The following is a 21,046-nucleotide window of genomic DNA, read 5'->3' on the forward strand; positions in this document are numbered from 1 at the left end:
GGGATTTAAAAAAATTTATAATATTATTAACAATTAGAAGTAGACGTCAACATGGACTTCCGTCGCTACTTACAAGTGTCTGTTTAGATGTCTATAGAGCATAATTTATGTACATTTTTTTCATTATTAGCACTCGTTTATCTCAAGATTGCCGTCGTACAAACAACAACACAAAACATCATTTTTTTTTAAATTCTTGAAATTCCAGCAGCACCTGCATACGGAGTATGTATTTCGCAATTGATACGCTCTTTCCGGGCCTATATTTCCTATCATAATACCCTTGATAGAGGGTTGCTGCTCGCAAGGTAACTTGTAAATCAAGAGTAATAATGAGGTCTTTTCTTTGTAAATTTTATGGACGCAATCACGAGTTGGATAAGTTATGGATATCCTTTTTACAGATGACAGCAGATACGTTCTTTATGTCGATCACGAATGTGCACTACCGAGTTGGACTATTTACCGGGTTTTAATAACATGATCAACACGACCAGTTTACCCTTCTGGAGCACATGAAATCACCCCAAGTTTGTTGGTGGGGTTCGTCTTGTTAAGTCTATAGTTTTCTATGTTGTGTTTTGTGTACTATTGTTCGTCTGTTGGTCTTTGTCTTTGTTTTGCATTGGCATTGTCAGTTTATTTTCGATCTATGAGTTTGACTGTCACTCTGGTCTCTTTCGTCCCTCTTTTAACATTGGTCCAGCCAAGTTAATGTTGGTAGCTTCCTTTTTTGTAAACATGTACAATAAGGACCATATACAACCAGACGCAACTACATATATATTGATTTAAAGTCTGATCTGTGTGTTCATGCTTAATAGCAAGTAATCTTCCTTCCGCTAATGTTAATTAACTTTGATGTCAAAATTGGTTATTCTTGAAGTCTGGCTGACGCTTTTATCACCATTTATAATGAACCTTAGGAATCCTATAGTCATTTAAAAATTCATGCCAATACCAGCAAGGACTTACTGAATTAAAAAGCTGTTTTATCTTGTTAAGTAGCACGATGATGGTTGCGTGATGTTAATCTGGTTAAACTGTTAAAGGTAATGAATTCTGATGGAATATTTATAACTAATTCATTATGAAACTGGAAAACATGAAACATGTATGTTTCGAAATGATGAAGATTATATATTTGGTAATATGGATACTATGTTTTATATGCATATAATATGAAGATTTTCTATTTGGACTAGGCTCCTTATTGAAGACTGTTCCTTGACCTATAATGGTTTACTTTTATAATTGTGACTTGGATGGAGCATTGTCTCATTGACACTCATACCAAATCTTCTTATATCTATATATGAAATCTGTAGGAATGTTTTATAGGCATATAATATGAAAATAATCTATTGGGTTCTATAGGAATATTTAAAAGTCAAACAGATGTACATTTCCTATGTAAACTAAAGATAGAGTAACATGTTCATTTTTAAATTATTTTACATTGTCATTTCGGGGCCTTTTATAGCTGACTATGCGGTATGAGCTTTGCTCATTGTTGGAAGCCGTATGGTGACCTATAAGTGTTAATTTCTGTGTCATTTTGGTCTCTTGTGGAGAGTAGTCTCATTAGCAATCATACCACATCTTTTTTTTTTATTTTAACAGTTGTTTGCATAGATAATAATGTAACATAATCAGTGAATGTTACAAATGATTCTTTGTGCATAGATAATAAAGTAACATAATCAGTGAATGTTAGAAATGATTCTTTGTGCACAATTAACAAAACACTTTGTGGATATTTTATATTCAGTAGAAAATTGCAACGTTCCTACTAATGTTACCACAATTCCGTCCCCTCTTCCTGAATTTTACCTACCGAGTAGGACGTACAACCGGGGGTGTACTAACATGAGAAACACGCGACTGGTGCCACATGTGGAACAGGATCTGCTTACCCTTCGTTAGCTCATGAGATCACCCCTACTTGCTTACACAGTCATTTTTTTGTTTCTTCTATTGAGGATCTCATCTCAGGTTCATTTTAAATATTGGGTATACATCATTTAGTAAATTGACGTAAAATCTATATTTTTAACAAATATGGGTTACCGGACTATTTTACTAGACTACTATACAATTGACATGGTATTTATGGCATGAATTCGGTTGCAGATAACGATTCATATAGAATGGAATTATAAAATTCTAATATTATTTTGACACCAAATTCCTTAGAAGTTACTTCAATTGCCAAAATAACGCAAAATTCATATGTATGCATATATATTATTACCAATAATCTCTACTTCTCTACGATAAGGCGACAAACACTTATATTTCTATATAGACGTTAATATCGACTAACAGTAAATGCTTTACAAGGCAATCAAGTAGCGATCTTTTAGTCAATAAACGGTATTCAATGTTTAAAGATGCTTACACGACAATAAATACAGTAGTTCGAAGGAAGTACAAAAGATAAAGTTGTTATATCTGGTAACATAGACAAATAATAGAAAAGGAAACTACATATAACAGTCAGCTGTATAGAGATTGCATTACGGGGTTTTGTATGGAGTAGGGTATAAAAGTCAGCTGTACAGAGATTGCATTACGAGGTTTTGTATAGAGTGGGGTCAACAGTACAAGGTTCTAAGCTTATTGTTCACTAATTGTGGGCTTTAAACGTTTATGATATGGAACAGTATGTAAAAAATGCATAAGTGTTCCGCGGAACCCATTACCCCCCTTCACTTGTTGTCAGTTAGAGCCTCAACAAAAATTTGGAAAATATTATTATCATATGACGACCTATTGTCGTCAACCAGTATAATCACAATATATCTACCTTTAGCGCAAACGCAGTGATACACAAAAAAACGGCTGTTCCGCGTTACGACCAACTTATTTATACTGCCATATATTCTCAATTTTCTACATCAAAATCCCCGGTTTACAAAGGCCAAGATTCAGATACAATATATTGATCTCTCTTCTACATCAAAATAAACAAATCAGTCTATTTCAATTTGTTTATCATGGTAAAATTTCATAAAACGAAAATTCTGCAAAATGATGTTATTGTCTTCGCATAGCAACAGAACACGGTGACGTCAAAAGAATGTTTCCGTAAACCACTCCTCAGAATGAATAAAATTACACTGGAAGAAAATATATGAGAGAAAAATGCTATTACAAAAATGTACTCATTGAATTATATAATATTACTAATATTATAAAAATTGGGTAAAACGGAACAGCCAAAACAGAATCGTATGTATAGGACTTTCACGGTTAGCAAAGTTCTCGAATTTGTCCTATTATAATAGAAATAATTCATGGCAGCCGTAGATTTGCTAACGCTCAGGGTAAAATAATCGAATATAAATGCCCAACCCATGTAAAATGAAAAAAAATCTACGTCTGCAATGAATTATTTCTTAATTTACACTTTTCCCCTCGATATTGTCTTTTTTATTGTAAGAAGCTTCTGTCAAAGTTTGGTAGAAATCCAGGATGGTTTATGATTATACTTAATGTTTTAAAAACTTTAACTGCAGACTGTATGTAATGTTAACTAGAACAAAAAATAAGTCAAATTATAAGTAATGTACGGAAAAACAGAAAAAATATTTAACAACGTTTCCTATTAAAATATTAGCTTTTGTTCATAATTAAGCTGCTGTCTCAGTTTGGTACAAATCCAGGAAAGTTTAAGAATTTTCTAAAGGTTTTTTAAAACCTTTAAGCTCATAGTGAATGTAGTGTTTACTGGCAGAACAACTAAGTTCATTTAAAAGTTTAATACGGATAAACAGGATTTTTTTCACAAAATGTACTTTTAGATACTATATTATTGTCAAAAACAAGCTTCTGTCCACGTTTGGTATAATCCAGGATAGTTTTACGAAAGCTTGTAATAATTTTAAAACCTTTTACACCTGAGTGAATGTTATGTTAGCTTTCAGAAGTATTTATAAGTGAATTAAAGATAAACAAGATTTTTTCTTCTCAAAATTTTACTTCTGGATACTGTCTTATGATCATGAACAAGCTTCTGAACAAGAGGTGGTCGAAGTCCTAAGTAATCCGTGAATGGCATTAACAAAATATGTATGGCGTCAAGTAAACTAGTGTTACTATTTTACGAATGCCAACAGTCCGATCTTTGTCCTTGGGTATTACACAAGCAAACCATGAAGCATTTGTTATCAATTATCTACAAAAATATAGGATCGTTCATTGCGGAAGTATTCTCTATTGTTATGACTTCAAAAGGGCAAAGTGATAGGGGATAGTTCATTGCGGAAGTATTCTCTATTGTTATGACGACAAAAGGGCAAAGTGGTAGGGGATCGTTCATTGCGGAAGTATTCTCTATTGTTATGACGACAAAAGGGCAAAGTGATAGGGGATCGTTCATTGCGGAAGTATTCTCTATTGTTATGACGACAAAAGGGCAAAGTGATAGGGGATCGTTCATTGCGGAAGTATTCTCTATTGTTATGACGTCAAAAGGGCAAAGTGATAGGGGATCGTTCATTGCGGAAGTATTACATGTATCTATTGTTTTGACGTCAAGACGGCAAATTGATAGGAAAAACATCATTGGTCTTATTATGGAACAGTTTTAAAGGCAAGTGAACAAAGCAGACTTAGAATCTTAGCATTTCAAGTTCATAAAAGAGTTGGTATGAGGACGACAAAGGAATACAATGTCATCTATACAAAATACAATGATCAAGGAGAGGCAATGTAATCTATGTTTCATTTCAACTTACAATGTTGGAAGGCTTGTGAGTAAAAGTTCTGACCTTTATCAAAGTAGTGCACAAGTAGTCAACATTGGAAGAAAAACACGTTTTGCAATATTTTAAATTAACACTAATATCACAATTGTTGTATAATTATATACTATTGGTTATACAGCAATGAGACAACAAAACAAATAAAAAAACAAGCATCTAGTCCAGAGGTCTCTATTACATTTTCCAAAAAGAAACAGATGCATTTTTTAATTTGTTGTGTGACACTATATTTTTTATAACTTTATGCAAAGTATATTTCGAATAGTTGGTGTCGACAAACCATACTGAAAATAGTTATTAACAAGTGAAACTGCGAGCTACTGCTCACTGATGATACCCCCGCCGCAAGTGGATAATATTAATAGTGTAAAAATATGCAAGTGTTCGGTAAACAGGAAGTTGTCGAGTGATGAATCTGAAAACGCATCACACGGTATAGCTGACTTATAAAAATCCTGAAACCAAATTTCAGAAATCCTTGTATTGTAGTTCCTGAGAAAAATGTGACGAAAATTTTCAACTTGGTTATCATGTGTAAAATCATACAAGTGTTCGGTAAACAGGAAGTAGTCGAGTGATGAATCTGAAAACGCATCACACGGTATAGCTGACTTATATAAATCCTGAAACCAAATTTCAGAAATCCTTATATTGTAGTTCCTGAGAAAAATGTGACGAAAATTTTCAACTTGGCTATCATGTGTAAAATCATACAAGTGTTCGGTAAACAGGAAGTTGTCGAGTGATGAATCTGAAAACGCATCACACGGTATAGCTGACTTATATAAATCCTGAAACCAAATTTCAGAAATCCTTGTATTGTAGTTCCTGAGAAAAATGTGACGAAAATTTTCAACTTGGCTATCATGTGTAAAATCAGACAAGTGTTCGGTAAACAGGAAGTTGTCAAGTGATGAATCTGAAAACGCATCACACGGTATGGCTGACATATATAAATGTTGATACCAAATTACAGAAAGAGTGGATGTGTAGTTCCTGAGAAAAATGTGACGAAAGTTTCATGGGACGGACTGACTGACTGACGGACGGACTGACGGACGGACTGATGGACGGACGGACGGACGGACTGACAGACAGAGGTAAAACAGTATACCCCCCCTTTTTTAAAGCGGGGGTATAATTATCTATTTTTATTACAATCATATGTGATTATGGTTCAACACAACATTACAATATATACCGATTGAAAAACAAAATAAGGAAAACAAACGAAAATTTCTACTTCAAATCATTTATGTCATCGTTGTCCTATTTTCTTGTATTTATCTTTCAAATATTTTTCTTATATTAAAAATACAACCACTAAGATTGAACACTTATAAAAAAAATTATTTCTTCTGTTCAACTATAAAATTTTATCTTTTTATGAAATTGATTTGCTTTCTATTCAATAATACAAATTATATCAATACTCACTAATTATACAATTTGATATCAGGGGTCCATATTTTTGAAGACGGCAGATGAAGCTCTGTTACACCTTTATATTCAGAAACGTTCCATGAAAGATATCTGTCATGCCATTTCTGTAATGTAAAATATCAAATCATTAGTATCATACAATATCTCATGTGTACATTATGCGATCCTTGAATGTACTACAAGAAGACTGTCCCCCTGGTATCTTTCGTCCCTCTTTTAAGGATCACCAAATACAATTGTACATTATAATGCACGGTATATTCCGACTTATATTTCCTTTCTTAATGTTCACTTTAAAAATTACGTAATAAGGTTGTTCTGTAGTAGATCTGTCATGATTATCGGGAGCCTTTTGAAAAGATCCAAAGTTTAGTGAACATTTTCCTCATACTTATAATGATCACCTGAGATAAGCCCCGTTTATTTTTGTTGACTACGTGTTGTTCAGTCTTTAATTGCCTATGATGTATAATTAGTACATTTGGCCTTTTGTTTTGCCTTGGTCTTGTTAGTTCATTTACAATAAATGAAATTGAGTGTCTTTTTGGTATCGTTGACCTCCTTGTTTCCACATTTAGCAGGTTAAACATCATATAGTAAGTTGTAGAAAGCCCATTATTTCGAGTGAGAAATATAATTCGATACGAAATCACACTACCAGATTTACTCATAATATGAAATCAAATACTGTAGTTATAAAGTGTACAACTTGTAGACCTGTTTCCTTTATAATGAATGTTTACGTATGAGCTGAGGGTTTTTAAATAATTTTGATTGAATTTCTGCAGAATACAGAATTCCTGTATTTCTGTTTATAGAGTATACACTGTTATCATCTCATCGTTTTACTTGTAGTAGTGTGAGCATAAGTGTGTCAGTTTTGACTATACATTACCTGTACCAAGTCAGGAATATGACATTTGTTATCAATTCGTTTGATGTATTTCAGCTTTTGATGTTGCCATATGATTAGGGACTTTCCGTTTTGAATTTTCCTCAGAGTACAGTTCTTTTTTTGTGATTTAACTTTTTTACACTGCCCTCTGGAATACCAGTAGTTGAATGCAAAAGATTTTCGGCTATTCAGTTTATTTCCTTTGGTATCTTATAAAATAAAACTTTTATTTATTTGGCTTTGAGATTTTTGTTTTTCTTGAGTGTGTATGTTTGAAAGGTAGTTTGAATAACATTATACGGCAATAATAGAACAAATTTTGTGATCAGAAATTTTTAAGTGCATTTATTATTCCGATTTGTTTTATATTGACGAAAATGCGAGATTAATAATTGGGTTTTAGGATATCAGCTAAGGTCTATATCAAAACGCGAATTCTTTTAATCACGATATACCAAGTCTTGCAAGTAAATAATTCGACCTCATTAAATCCGCATTCATGTGAACTTCAATTTAACCCTTAGCTAGAGATGGATACATCTTCCGTGTACTTGTTATTTAAAGGAAAAGAATGTCAAAAGTGAAAGTGAAACAAAGGTAATTCATTTGATTAACTTATTCGATCCACAAAAAAATCATTCTTATATAAGAAAAAACGACGAGAAACATATATTTCAAATCTATAATATCAAATTAAACAGACCTATAAAAATTAAATTTCACGAGTTACTTAATCTATTTGTATCTATATTTATGTTTACATGGATTATATGGTCATTAGAGGTCAACTCGATAGTTGATTAGATGGCGACTAGACTAAAATACACACGAAACGAAGTTACATATTATCGAACTGATGTCCTGTAAATTGCTTATTTTAGACTTTTGATAATTTGGACAAATGTTTTACATTGTTATAAATAAAATATGAGAACTTGAGTCAAATCGGTGACCACGTTTTTGACAGCTAGTGCCCCTGTAATAATTTTGCTGTTATTTACGAATTTCTGAGTATTAGGTTTCAAGCTGCTGAATGATTTTCTATGCATTATGAATTATTGCCATTTACAAATAAACTGTATATATTAAATATAATGTAGCTCCTTTTCTGCTTTTTACCATACGAGACATAATAAATATATATTAACAGACACGAAAAACATCAACGATAAAATTTAGTCCTATACTGGTCAGTGTTATTTATCATAAAATCAATTATATACTTTATTGTCTTGTAAAGTACCATACCATTACCAAGACTGTAAACGTTAATTGTTATCAAGTGATTTATTGCTGACCATACAACTGTAAGACCGGTTTTAGCAGCATTGTTAAAAGAATTTCCTCTTTACATGAGATTATTTGTCTATTTCATTTCTTGTCAAAGTATGTTCACATGTCAAGTAATACCTATAAAAAAAAACGTACACAGTTGTTGTGCTTGACTGTTTTGCATGACGCGCTTTTCCAAATTTCTTCCAATGCCAACAGCAGTCAAGGAAATTGATTTAGGTATATATTTCATTGTTAATTGTATTTGTCTTATTCAAACAAAACTGCACAAATATTAAATATGCCACGTGTATTTTCAATCAGGCTATCACTTGCATAAAACATATATTATTTTATGCGTTCTATTGCGATAATCGTGACAGCACTGTTATGATAAAAAAAAAAAGGAGATATTGTTTTAAGTGAATGAGTCAGCAACTCAAAAACATCAAACAAAACATATCTAGATGTTGACATTTATATATTAAATGAAAAACAGGACGTACATTAATATTGATGGACAGTACAACAGACAACAGAAATCAAAATCATTTGTATATGAAACATCCGGAACTGTCAGATACATGCATTAAAATTCAAAAAGATTGCTATTGGGGAATACACATGAGTCTGCTGATCATTAATGATATGGTAACTTTCGTTTCCTTTTCTGTTTATATCTTGTTTATCAATATATACCTACATGACTTACCAAGACATTGAAAAGATATCTTGTTTATCAAACCTACATAATCTACCAGACAATAAACAGATATCTTGTTAATCAACAATACTTACATGATCTACCGTGACATATATACCTACATGATCTACCCAGATATATATACCTACATGATCGACCGAAACATATATACCTAAATGATATACCGTGACATATATACCTACATGATATACCCAGATATATATACCTACATGATCTATCGAAACATATATACCTACATGATCAACCGTGACATATATACCTACTTCATCTACCCAGATATATATACCTTCATGATCAACCGAAACATATATATCTACATGATCTACCGAGACATATATACATACATGATCTACCCAGATATATATACCTTTATGATCTATGCAGACATATATTCCTACATGATCTACCGAGACATATATACCTACATGATCTACCCAGATATATATATACCTTCATGATCTACCAAAACATATATACCTACATGATCTACCGAGACATATATACCTACATGATCTACCCAGATATACATACCTACATAATCTACCGAGACATATATACCTACATGATCTACCCAAATATATATACCTACATGATCTACCGAAACATATATACCTACATGATCTACCCAGATATATATACCTTCATGATCTATGCAGACATATATTCCTACATAATCTACCGAGACATATATACCTACATGATTTACCCAGATATATATACCTACATGATCTACCGAGATATATATACCTTCATGATCTACGCAGACATATATTCCTACATGATCTACCGAGACATATATACCTACATGATCTACCCAGACATTTAACGTTAAAACTTGTTCTTTCTCATCTAAGTCGATTATTTGTATCAGTTGTAGGCCAAACTCGATTTTCATGATATCAGTGAACTTTTCCACAGGTCTACTTAAGGTTCCTCTGTATTCGTATTGCTTTAATTTTTTGTGGATTAATCTGTCTTCTTCTGTTAGTTCTACAATATCATCGTAGCAAGACCTCTGGTTTCTGCTATGTCTCATTCTTCCTATAATTAAAAAAAAGTATGATAAGAAAAATGTTATAATATGTATTTATGCTAGTACGATAAACAAAACAAAATAGATGTGCATATTATGAAACAGATACACATTTGTCCACACCACTTTTAATCAAATATAAACATATCAAACAAAATAGTAGCACTGCACACAATGCAAAGAGAATGGTACAATCGTACGTACCTATGACATGGAAGAAATGCAAACCAACGTAGCTTATAATCTGGTACGCCATACAATGATTTCGTCCACACAAGACTCAGCAGTTTGACTAAACAACGTCGAATGGTCAAATCAAATACGAAGTTTGGAGAGCATTAAAAACCAAAACTTGAAAACAAATTTTAAAAAATTGTGCAGGAGGTTAGAACTTAATATTTCGTATATTTACACTATTTTAGGAATTTTGGTTCGTACTGCTCTTCAGCTTCGTTCTTTATTTGGCCCTTTTACCTTTTTGGATTCGAGCGTCACTGATGAGTCTTTTGTAGACGAAACGCGCGTCTGGCGTATATACAAAATTAAGTCCTGGTATCTATGATGAGTTTATTTACAGTAATAACATAAACGGTAGCAATTTTACTGTAGCAAAAAGTAATTTTGACAACAAAGGACTTTTGATTGATTCCCTAGGATAAATGTTTGCAAAATTAACAAAATGTTTACAACAGAAAAAGATTTTAATGTCCGAACAGGAGTGATGACTGCTAGACTGGCGATATATTCGGTTACAAAATGGTTATTAGGAGTGACATTGACCCAGCATCATTAAACACTCATGCAATATGTGAGGCTAATATTTGTACATTCTAAAATGGCTATTCCAAGTTAGGAATATGACAGGTGTTATTTGTTTGAGCTTTTTATTTTGCCATTTCCTAAGGGACATTTCCTTTTAATGACTACTCAGAGTTCGGTATTTTTGTTATTTCACTTTTTGGTTCACCAAACACGTGTTTCGTTTACACATAACTGCATGAAATCTCAGACAATAGTTAAAATGTAGGCTTCATCATTAAGTACAAATTTCTCAAATCAGAGGAGAAACCGAAACACTGAAATAAACAACCAATACTATATAAAATGTCAAATTTTTCATTTGGTCTTGTTCGTCTCGCTTTAGCAATAATTTTGTTTTAAAGTTAATCTCAATGTCATTAGTGATATTCTGAAACAACATTTTAACGATTTATATGATAACAGTGCAGGAAAGTCGCACAAAGTGTTCTCATTTGAATAAAAACCGTCTCTTTTAATATCAATCAACCAATACAACAGATAAGTAGTCCAGTATTATGTAATGCGTTGGTTGATTTGTTATTTGGAATTATTTCATTTAACTAGGACAAAATTCTATTGGGTTTTCCATTCGAATAGAACAAAAACCTGTTTAATGAAAGTAATTAGGAAATCTTTTTATTTACACCGAGAAATTGACAGTTTGACATATAAATCAACGAGAACACCCCCAAATATAGAAAGATTTCATTTAACTATTGTAACACTATTCATTAGAATCTTGGGGATGTTTGAGGTGCTAGATATTCACTACAAGGAAGAAGTACAAATGTTTGGAGTGTTTTTCTGATTGGTATCTTTCATATTTATGAAAGCTTTCTTTAACATTTAATTTGCTTGCAATTTGCCACTATATAGCACCACATCTATATAGCAATAGCACCACATCTATATAGCACCACATCTATATAGCACCACATCATCTTTATTAGCAAACAAACGTTTTTATGCAAAAATAAAAACCGTTTTTTTTTTTATTTTTAAAGAAAATTGAATAAATAATAAAATGAATTGTATGACAATTGTAAAAATTTATCATTTTCTAAATAATCATACCTTAGAATGCATTGTATTCATCTAGTTACCTCGAAATAATTTAATTTTGGATGTTACATGTCTTCTGATTGGCTGACGTTATTTTGTTATCAGCCCATAGACATACTTTAGTCATGTGACCGTGACGTCATCAACGTTTTTTCAAGGTTTTCTACGGTTTAAAATGGAATTTAGAATTAAATTATAAGAAATGACTGTAATATTTTTTCTGTCTATTCGAAATAACATAAAAAATGTGGTGCACACTGTTAAATAACCCTCTACGCGCGTTATTCAGTGTGGAAACATTCATAGACAGAAAAAATATTACAGTCATTCCTTAAATGTATAATAAGTAGTATTGATCTATTCATCAGAAGATGAAATATAAACGATGAATTAGGATATTTATGAGATGCTTAAAAACCTTATTTGTCTGTGCGTTACACAGATGAGTAATTACTAATAATACTAATAATATAACGGTGATATGCTCGAAGTTTACATAGTATCCCTCTGGACGCTAAACACTCTAACATTTAACCATTCATAGTTAATATTCCGTTATTAATCGTATAATTTGGTTTATTTAATCGCTTTAGCAGCATGTTTCTTAATTCACTTAATCAAGTGGCTGCTCTTCTTATACGTTAATCAATTTTTACAAATAATACTCAGATAGCAGAATATTAGAAAATTAATAATACATTTGAGGTTTGCCATTATCTGTTTATTTTCAAAAGTAATCAATTTGTGTCAATACTGTATTTCACTTGCAATAATGACTATTCAAAAGTAGATTTGAATCTTTTATTCAGATCAAACAAAATACAACCATTGATTTATTTTAATTAATTATCAATCATTCAAAGTCATATGATTATTTATCAAAAATAAGATTCCTAAGAGAGTTATTAGTGATTCACTGCGGATCAAATATCTTTGAATCTGTAATGTGATATTAAGAAAACAAAACTATTTTTCTGATTGTTTTGATTATTAACATAATATTTTCACAACTGCATGATATTTTAATTTATGTTAAAGACATCATGTTTGAAAGATTTCATAAATGTAACGGTGTCAAACGAGCCATAATATCAAAACATTTTTATACAAATTTGGGATATGAGTATTGAGACCTTAGGTTTCCTATAAAGATCTTTATAATAGATCAGGTTTCTACATTCCATTACTATTTCATGATGTTAATTATGTTCATAAGTAAGTAAATGATGTGTGTTGTACGAAGATTGTTGCAATAAAGGAGGAGCTAGCAAGGAAGAGTCGTCATTATGGCATCTGTAATTGAGCAGTAAACAGTTGCATTCCTTATTATCTTCAACATTTCTAGAATGTCACCAATACATGAATTTGGTGATTCAGTTCGGCCACTGTAGTGCATACACTTCAACTGTTATATTCGGTTCGTATTCACGTTTTTGTTTAAGATATTTTGTGGCAAACTGTATGCACTTTACGAAATATTTTATTTAAATCATGTCGGCCTAATTAAAAATAATTATGAACATGTCTTATATTCTAAATGTTTTATAATGATGAAAGGCATTTCTTACTGTAACAATGTGCCAGGATTGTTATTTACAATGAGAGTTTTATTTCCAAAATTATTGTATATATACATTATTTGTAAAGGGATGAATTTCTTTCTTTGAGTACATGTAGTTTATTATGACTTTTGTTTTAGTGGTTTGTAAATACGCTATTTGTAAGCCTAAATTTCATATATGTACATCACCATACTAAAATAAAAAAGCTGTCTCGCTTTGAATGCTTTTATCTAAATGACAGTGTGAAGTCCTAAATAATAACGAAATTGGTTACTATTGAGTTTTATTATTATTTCATAGTAGCTTTATTAGGCTTAAATTATGCCGTTAGTTTTCTCGTTTGAATTGTTTTACATTGTCATTTCGGGGCCTTTTATAGCTGAATATGCGGTATGGGCTTTGCTCATTGTTGAAGGCCGTACGGTGACCTTTGGTTGTTAATTTCTGGGTCATTTGGTTTCATGTCGATAGTTGTCTCATTGGCAATCATACCACATCTCCTTTTTTATATTAATAATTTTAAAGCAGATCATGAATTATCTTTTCTACCTCAGGCATAGATTACCTTAGCTGGATTTGGCAAAACTTTTAGGAATTTTGGTCATCAATGCTCTTCAACTTCGTACTTTATTTGGCCTTTTTTACTTTTTTGGATTCGAGCGTCACTTGTGAGTCTTTTGTAGACGAAACGCGCGTCTGGCGTACATACAAAATTTAGTCCTGGTATCTGTGATGAGTTTATTTTATATATTATCCATATACACATATATATATATATCAAAGTTATTTGTATCTGCTGTTATAATGCATCGTAAAAGTGTCTTCATGCTTAGTTATATTCGAATTCAAATAGCTAAAGGTGTGACTCTTTGTACAATTTGTACACCATTTTTCAGGCAAACTTGACACGGTTTTCTTAGACGATTTAAAATCGTGTGATATTGTTAGAAATTGAAAGTCCTGATTGATTGTCTCTCCTTTATCACGTGACTATTAACGGGTTTGGTATTCCTTCAAATTATCTGCAAACTTCATTTATCAAAACTTCCGTCGACTAAGGCCGGGGACTTAATTCCAGAATCAAAACTTTTATTAGTTAGTTCAAATTGAATGAATTAATATTCTTGTATAGTTTTGGGCAGGAATAATTGGGAAAATGTATATACGTATCTAAATACCGGTAATCGCATGTTTTAAAAGTATACAAAAATCCTTCTAAATGTTAATCATGTTAATGGAAGAGACTATTTACAAGAAAGTGCATATTCATTATTAAGGTCTTTCCTTTTACTAAAGGGAAAGACCTTACTGTATTTCTTCTGATTATTATTCTTCTTGTTCCGCCAAACTTTGACAAAATTTCCCTCCGTAACCGTAAGACGTGTCGCTTTCATGTTCACACTTTGTATCGGTGTCATGAATACCTATCCGGAACTCACCCTGTGAGTCGAAATATTTTGTCGGTTCGGAGTAATCCCTCCGAAACCCAAAAACCTTGTTATCGTTCCAACACCGTAACCGTAATAGGTAGAAAAAAAATGAAGGGTGAAATTTGTTCAGGACCAGACCCCGGTTCTTCGTTACATTTGGATCGAAAAGATTCAACGACTCATTGGTAGGGTTATGCCCCTATGAAAATTAACCGGTGTCGGTTGGCCACCAAAACTCAGAAACCGTAAGTCGTAGACACATAGGATCTTCACCAATCATCATCATTTCATGTATCTTTAAAAAATACCTCAAGGTCATATTTGTATGTTGACCTTGACCTTTGACCTAACACCTTGTTATGGGATAATCTCAAAAACCATTATACTTACAGAAGTTTTAAATGGTGGAAAATGTTTGGGTCATTATGGCGCAACTTTGTTACATTTTGACCAAAGAGATTTGACCTTTCTATGAGGGGCATAACCCCTGTTTTAGGTTTTTGAAAAGACAAAATCAGCTTTTACTATATAACCAAAGGTCCTAGACCCTTAAGGTCTTCAGTAATGGCATTGGGGACCAATGACCTTGACAAAGGTCAAAAGGTCAAAGGTCAAGGTCATGTACCAGATAGCGAATTTAGTGTTTTTAACCTTATTTAAAGGATTTTTAGTGTGTTTTCGAGCTTTTTAAGGTTGACCTTGACCTTTTCAATACATTCTACGTCTGTTGGAACATGTATTTTACATTAAAAAAGGAAAGACCTCTCAATTGTTCAAGAACAATTGACAGTTTAATTACTTTTATTGCTTCCCTGTTCAAAACACTTATCTCAATAATGACTGCATACAATCATTGGATAAATTCTGCATTACATAAGTTAGAAAAATTCGATTCAACTTATGTTCATCATAGTCTCCATGATAATCATTTTAAGTTATTTTAATTTGTATATCCATTATCACAATACTTTATTATCTAGTATACGCATAATGACATTTTATAACTTTGGTTAGAGTTTGTAATCGAATTATTGAGTTGGGTTGGTAGGACATTAGTCTACCGAGTGTTTATTGAGTTGGGTTGTTAGACCATTAGTCTACCGAGTGTTTATTGAGTTGGGTTGTTAGGACATTAGTCTACCGAGTGTTTATTGAGTTGGGTTGTTAGGACATTAGTCTACCGAGTGTTTATTGAGTTGGGTTGTTAGGACATTAGTCTACCGAGTGTTTATTGAGTTGGGTTGTTAGGACATTAGTCTACCGAGTGTTTATTGAGTTGGGTTGTTAAGACATTAGTCTACCGAGTGTTTATTGAGTTGGGTTGTTAGGACATTAGTCTACCGAGTGTTTATTGAGTTGGGTTGTTAGGACATTAGTCTACCGAGTGTTTATTGAGTTGGGTTGTTAGACCATTAGTCTACCGAGTGTTTATTGAGTTGGGTTGTTAGGACATTAGTCTACCGAGTGTTTATTGAGTTGGGTTGTTAGGACATTAGTCTACCGAGTGTTTATTGAGTTGGGTTGTTAGACCATTAGTCTACCGAGTGTTTATTGAGTTGGGTTGTTAGACCATTAGTCTACCGAGTGTTTATTGAGTTGGGTTGTTAGGACATTAGTCTACCGAGTGTTTATTGAGTTGGGTTGTTAGGACATTAGTCTACCGAGTGTTTATTGAGTTGGGTTGTTAGGACATTAGTCTACCGAGTGTTTATTGAGTTGGGTTGTTAGGACATTAGTCTACCGAGTGTTTATTGAGTTGGGTTGTTAGGACATTAGTCTACCGAGTGTTTATTGAGTTGGGTTGTTAGGACATTAGTCTACCGAGTGTTTATTGAGTTGGGTTGTTAGACCATTAGTCTACCGAGTGTTTATTGAGTTGGGTTGTTAGACCATTAGTCTACCGAGTGTTTATTGAGTTGGGTTGTTAGACCATTAGTCTACCGAGTGTTTATTGAGTTGGGTTGTTAGGACATTAGTCTACCGAGTGTTTATTGAGTTGGGTTGTTAGACCATTAGTCTACCGAGTGTTTATTGAGTTGGGTTGTTAGGACATTAGTCTACCGAGTGTTTATTGAGTTGGGTTGTTAGGACATTAGTCTACCGAGTGTTTATTGAGTTGGGTTGTTAGGACATTAGTCTACCGAGTGTTTATTGAGTTGGGTTGTTAGGACATTAGTCTACCGAGTGTTTATTGAGTTGGGTTGTTAGGACATTAGTCTACCGAGTGTTTATTGAGTTGGGTTGTTAGGACATTAAAATTGAGAAAGGAAATGGTGAATATGTCAAAGCGACAACCACCCGACCATAGAGCAAACAACAGCCGAAGGCAACCAATGGGTCTTCAATGTAGCGAGAATTCCCGCACCCGTAGGTGTCCTTCAGCTGGCCCCTAAAATATGCATAATAGTACAGTGATAATGGACGTCATACTAAACTCCGAATTATACACAAGAAACTAAAATTTAAAATCATACAAGACTAACAAAGGCCAGAGGCTCCTGACTTGGGACAGGCGCAAAATTGCGGCGGGGTTAAACATGTTTATGAGATCTCAACCCTCCCCCTATACCTCTAGCCAATGTAGAAAAGTAAAAGAATAACAATACGCACATTAAAATTCAGTTCAAGAGAAGTCCGAGTCTGATGTCAAAAGATGTAACAAAAGAAAATAAATAAAATGACAATAATACATAAATAACAACAGACTACTAGCAGTTAACTGACATGCCAGCTCCAGACCTCAATTAAACTGATTGAAAGATTATGTCTTCATCATATGAATATCAGGTACAATCCCTCCCGTTAGGGGTTTAGTATCATACTATCATAAAATATATGAGAAGAACATAACCCGTGTCATGCCAACAACTGTTTTTTTTAAGAAATAATTCTACCGAGTGTTTATTGAGTTGGGTTGTTAGGACATTAGTCTACCGAGTGTTTATTGAGTTGGGTTGTTAGGACATTAGTCTACCGAGTGTTTATTGAGTTGGGTTGTTAGACCATTAGTCTACCGAGTGTTTATTGAGTTGGGTTGTTAGGACATTAGTCTACCGAGTGTTTATTGAGTTGGGTTGTTAGACCATTAGTCTACCGAGTGTTTATTGAGTTGGGTTGTTAGGACATTAGTCTACCGAGTGTTTATTGAGTTGGGTTGTTAAGACATTAGTCTACCGAGTGTTTATTGAGTTGGGTTGTTAGGACATTAGTCTACCGAGTGTTTATTGAGTTGGGTTGTTAAACCATTAGTCTACCGAGTGTTTATTGAGTTGGGTTGTTAGACCATTAGTCTACCGAGTGTTTATTGAGTTGGGTTGTTAGGACATTAGTCTACCGAGTGTTTATTGAGTTGGGTTGTTAGGACATTAGTCTACCGAGTGTTTATTGAGTTGGGTTGTTAGGACATTAGTCTACCGAGTGTTTATTGAGTTGGGTTGTTAGGACATTAGTCTACCGAGTGTTTATTGAGTTGGGTTGTTAGGACATTAGTCTACCGAGTGTTTATTGAGTTGGGTTGTTAGGACATTAGTCTACCGAGTGTTTATTGAGTTGGGTTGTTAGACCATTAGTCTACCGAGTGTTTATTGAGTTGGGTTGTTAGACCATTAGTCTACCGAGTGTTTATTGAGTTGGGTTGTTAGGACATTAGTCTACCGAGTGTTTATTGAGTTGGGTTGTTAGGACATTAGTCTACCGAGTGTTTATTGAGTTGGGTTGTTAGGACATTAGTCTACCGAGTGTTTATTGAGTTGGGTTGTTAGGACATTAGTCTACCGAGTGTTTATTGAGTTGGGTTGTTAGGACATTAGTCTACCGAGTGTTTATTGAGTTGGGTTGTTAGGACATTAGTCTACCGAGTGTTTATTGAGTTGGGTTGTTAGGACATTAGTCTACCGAGTGTTTATTGAGTTGGGTTGTTAGGACATTAGTCTACCGAGTGTTTATTGAGTTGGGTTGTTAGGACATTAGTCTACCGAGTGTTTATTGAGTTGGGTTGTTAGACCATTAGTCTACCGAGTGTTTATTGAGTTGGGTTGTTAGACCATTAGTCTACCGAGTGTTTATTGAGTTGGGTTGTTAGGACATTAGTCTACCGAGTGTTTATTGAGTTGGGTTGTTAGGACATTAGTCTACCGAGTGTTTATTGAGTTGGGTTGTTAGACCATTAGTCTACCGAGTGTTTATTGAGTTGGGTTGTTAGACCATTAGTCTACCGAGTGTTTATTGAGTTGGGTTGTTAGACCATTAGTCTACCGAGTGTTTATTGAGTTGGGTTGTTAGGACATTAGTCTACCGAGTGTTTATTTTTGTCCATAATACCATTTTACTGGTTCAAAGTCGATACATTTTCCACCTTCTTTAAGTCGATACATTTTCCACCTTCTTTAAGCCATTTATTATTTTCGTGATTGTGCTTCATCTGTTTCTATTAAGTTGGTGTAAACGATGAACAGCTAAAGAAATAAACAAACTTCACTGAACGCTAAAACATTAGAATCAATATTGTTAATTTAATTTTGTCTTTTAAATGATTAATTATTTTAGATACTTTGAGCAAATAATCCAATATTAAGGACTTAATTGACATGTAGAAAATAGACAGCATTGGAAGAAAACAGTGCTGGACTGTCTGAAACTACGAACGTAAATGTCCGTCTGCTCAATGTCAAAAACAATAGGGTAATTAATGGCAAATCAATACCTCTATTTTCTTTTATTATTTACTTATATGCGTACATCACGTGGTATGATATTGTTTTTGGTTACCAGGAAGTACAAGATACAAGTAAAATCTTTTCAGCTATTCATTGAAAATCAAAATACTTCTTCATTATATACTTTTTTAACTTTTATTTAAATTTCCTGATCTTTATTCGTCTGAGATTGGCAACGTCTGCTGCGTCAGCATTTACATTTTAAATTAGAAAACAGCAGAATATGCAGCTATTTTATCAGCTATTAGCATTAAAATAATGGACAATATATTAAGTGTGACCAAGTCACATTGTTAATTAAATAAAACTTCAGAAAAGTAATCCCTATGGTAACGAATTAATGGTGTAATTAGTCTATATACTATCTCTTCTTAGATACCCGGTATTTCATTGCACTTTTATTGTAACATCTGTCTCCGGAAATCTATGACTTTCTGCTGTTAATCGACACACAGAGATGAAAAGAACACGTTTTATTTTTATGGAATTATATAGATGATTTACATTTGATATTGACACTCTTATATGTTAGATATCTTTGCTACATTAGTACCAACTTCATCGGACGTTAATTTCCTTCCTCCAAGGACTATCTTTTCCCAACCTGAGGTCATTGGTGTTTTACCGGACCGTGTATAACACATAAACATTAAGAATATTGTGTCGGCGTGGATTGTAATTTCCCCTGTACACGATGACCTTGTCATGTAAGCTAATATCAGAGACGCATTGGGTGTATTGATTCATTACACTAGACCCTGTAAGGTTTTGCGAGAGCTTGTAGCACTTGACAGAGACGTAATATTTTTAGCTGTAGATATGCTTCATCTGAGCATTGAAAATAAACACAGAAGACGTTTATCACCACATTTGGAAGAAATCTGTGTTAAATATGGATATGCTACACCTGAGAATTAAAGACTGACACAGATGAGGAGCAGAAGCTATAAAATGACTGAAAAGTACAAAGAAAACTTACAAACTAACAGGATAGTTTGCTAGGTAATGACATAGTTGAACGGAAGCACTGCAAATCACGGGTACAAACGTGCTCAAACATGTATTTTGTTTATTTGTATTTTATAACTAGAAAATAATGTATGGCATATTTATTGGTGTTTGTGAATATGGAAAATGTCAATCGTTGACAGTGAAAACTTGAATCGAGCACAACTCTCATAAGTGATATTCAAACTTTTTCTTCAGTGTTGACAGGATACAAGTAATGTTTGAAGTAAAAATGTTGAATAATTTGAACTGACTGAAACATAGACAAACACATGCTAACGAAGTACTATTTCCAGGCTTAATTTGCCCTCAATGTTATCCCTTACATTTAG

The 21,046-nt window shown here is 33.2% G+C and overlaps 1 protein-coding gene across 6 annotated transcripts in view; it reads right to left on the minus strand.

The window, feature by feature from the left end:
* The window catches only part of LOC139487450 (neuronal acetylcholine receptor subunit alpha-10-like), a 122,640-nt gene that overhangs the window by 16,658 nt on the left and 84,936 nt on the right, over window positions 1–21,046 (minus strand). For 4 of the 6 annotated variants that reach the window (XM_071272234.1, XM_071272239.1, XM_071272235.1 and 1 more), the window contains exons 3-4: window positions 9,909–10,144; window positions 6,207–6,316 (exon numbers count right to left, since the gene is read on the minus strand). In XM_071272234.1, the coding sequence (XP_071128335.1) occupies window positions 6,207–6,316; window positions 9,909–10,144 (346 nt within the window). The remainder of the gene's footprint in view (window positions 1–6,206; window positions 6,317–9,908; window positions 10,145–21,046) is intronic. The other 2 variants (XM_071272240.1, XM_071272236.1) reach the window with 1 other exon arrangement.

The sequence above is a fragment of the Mytilus edulis genome, chromosome 9, assembly GCF_963676685.1.
Source record: "Mytilus edulis chromosome 9, xbMytEdul2.2, whole genome shotgun sequence".
NCBI lineage: Eukaryota > Metazoa > Mollusca > Bivalvia > Mytilida > Mytilidae > Mytilus > Mytilus edulis.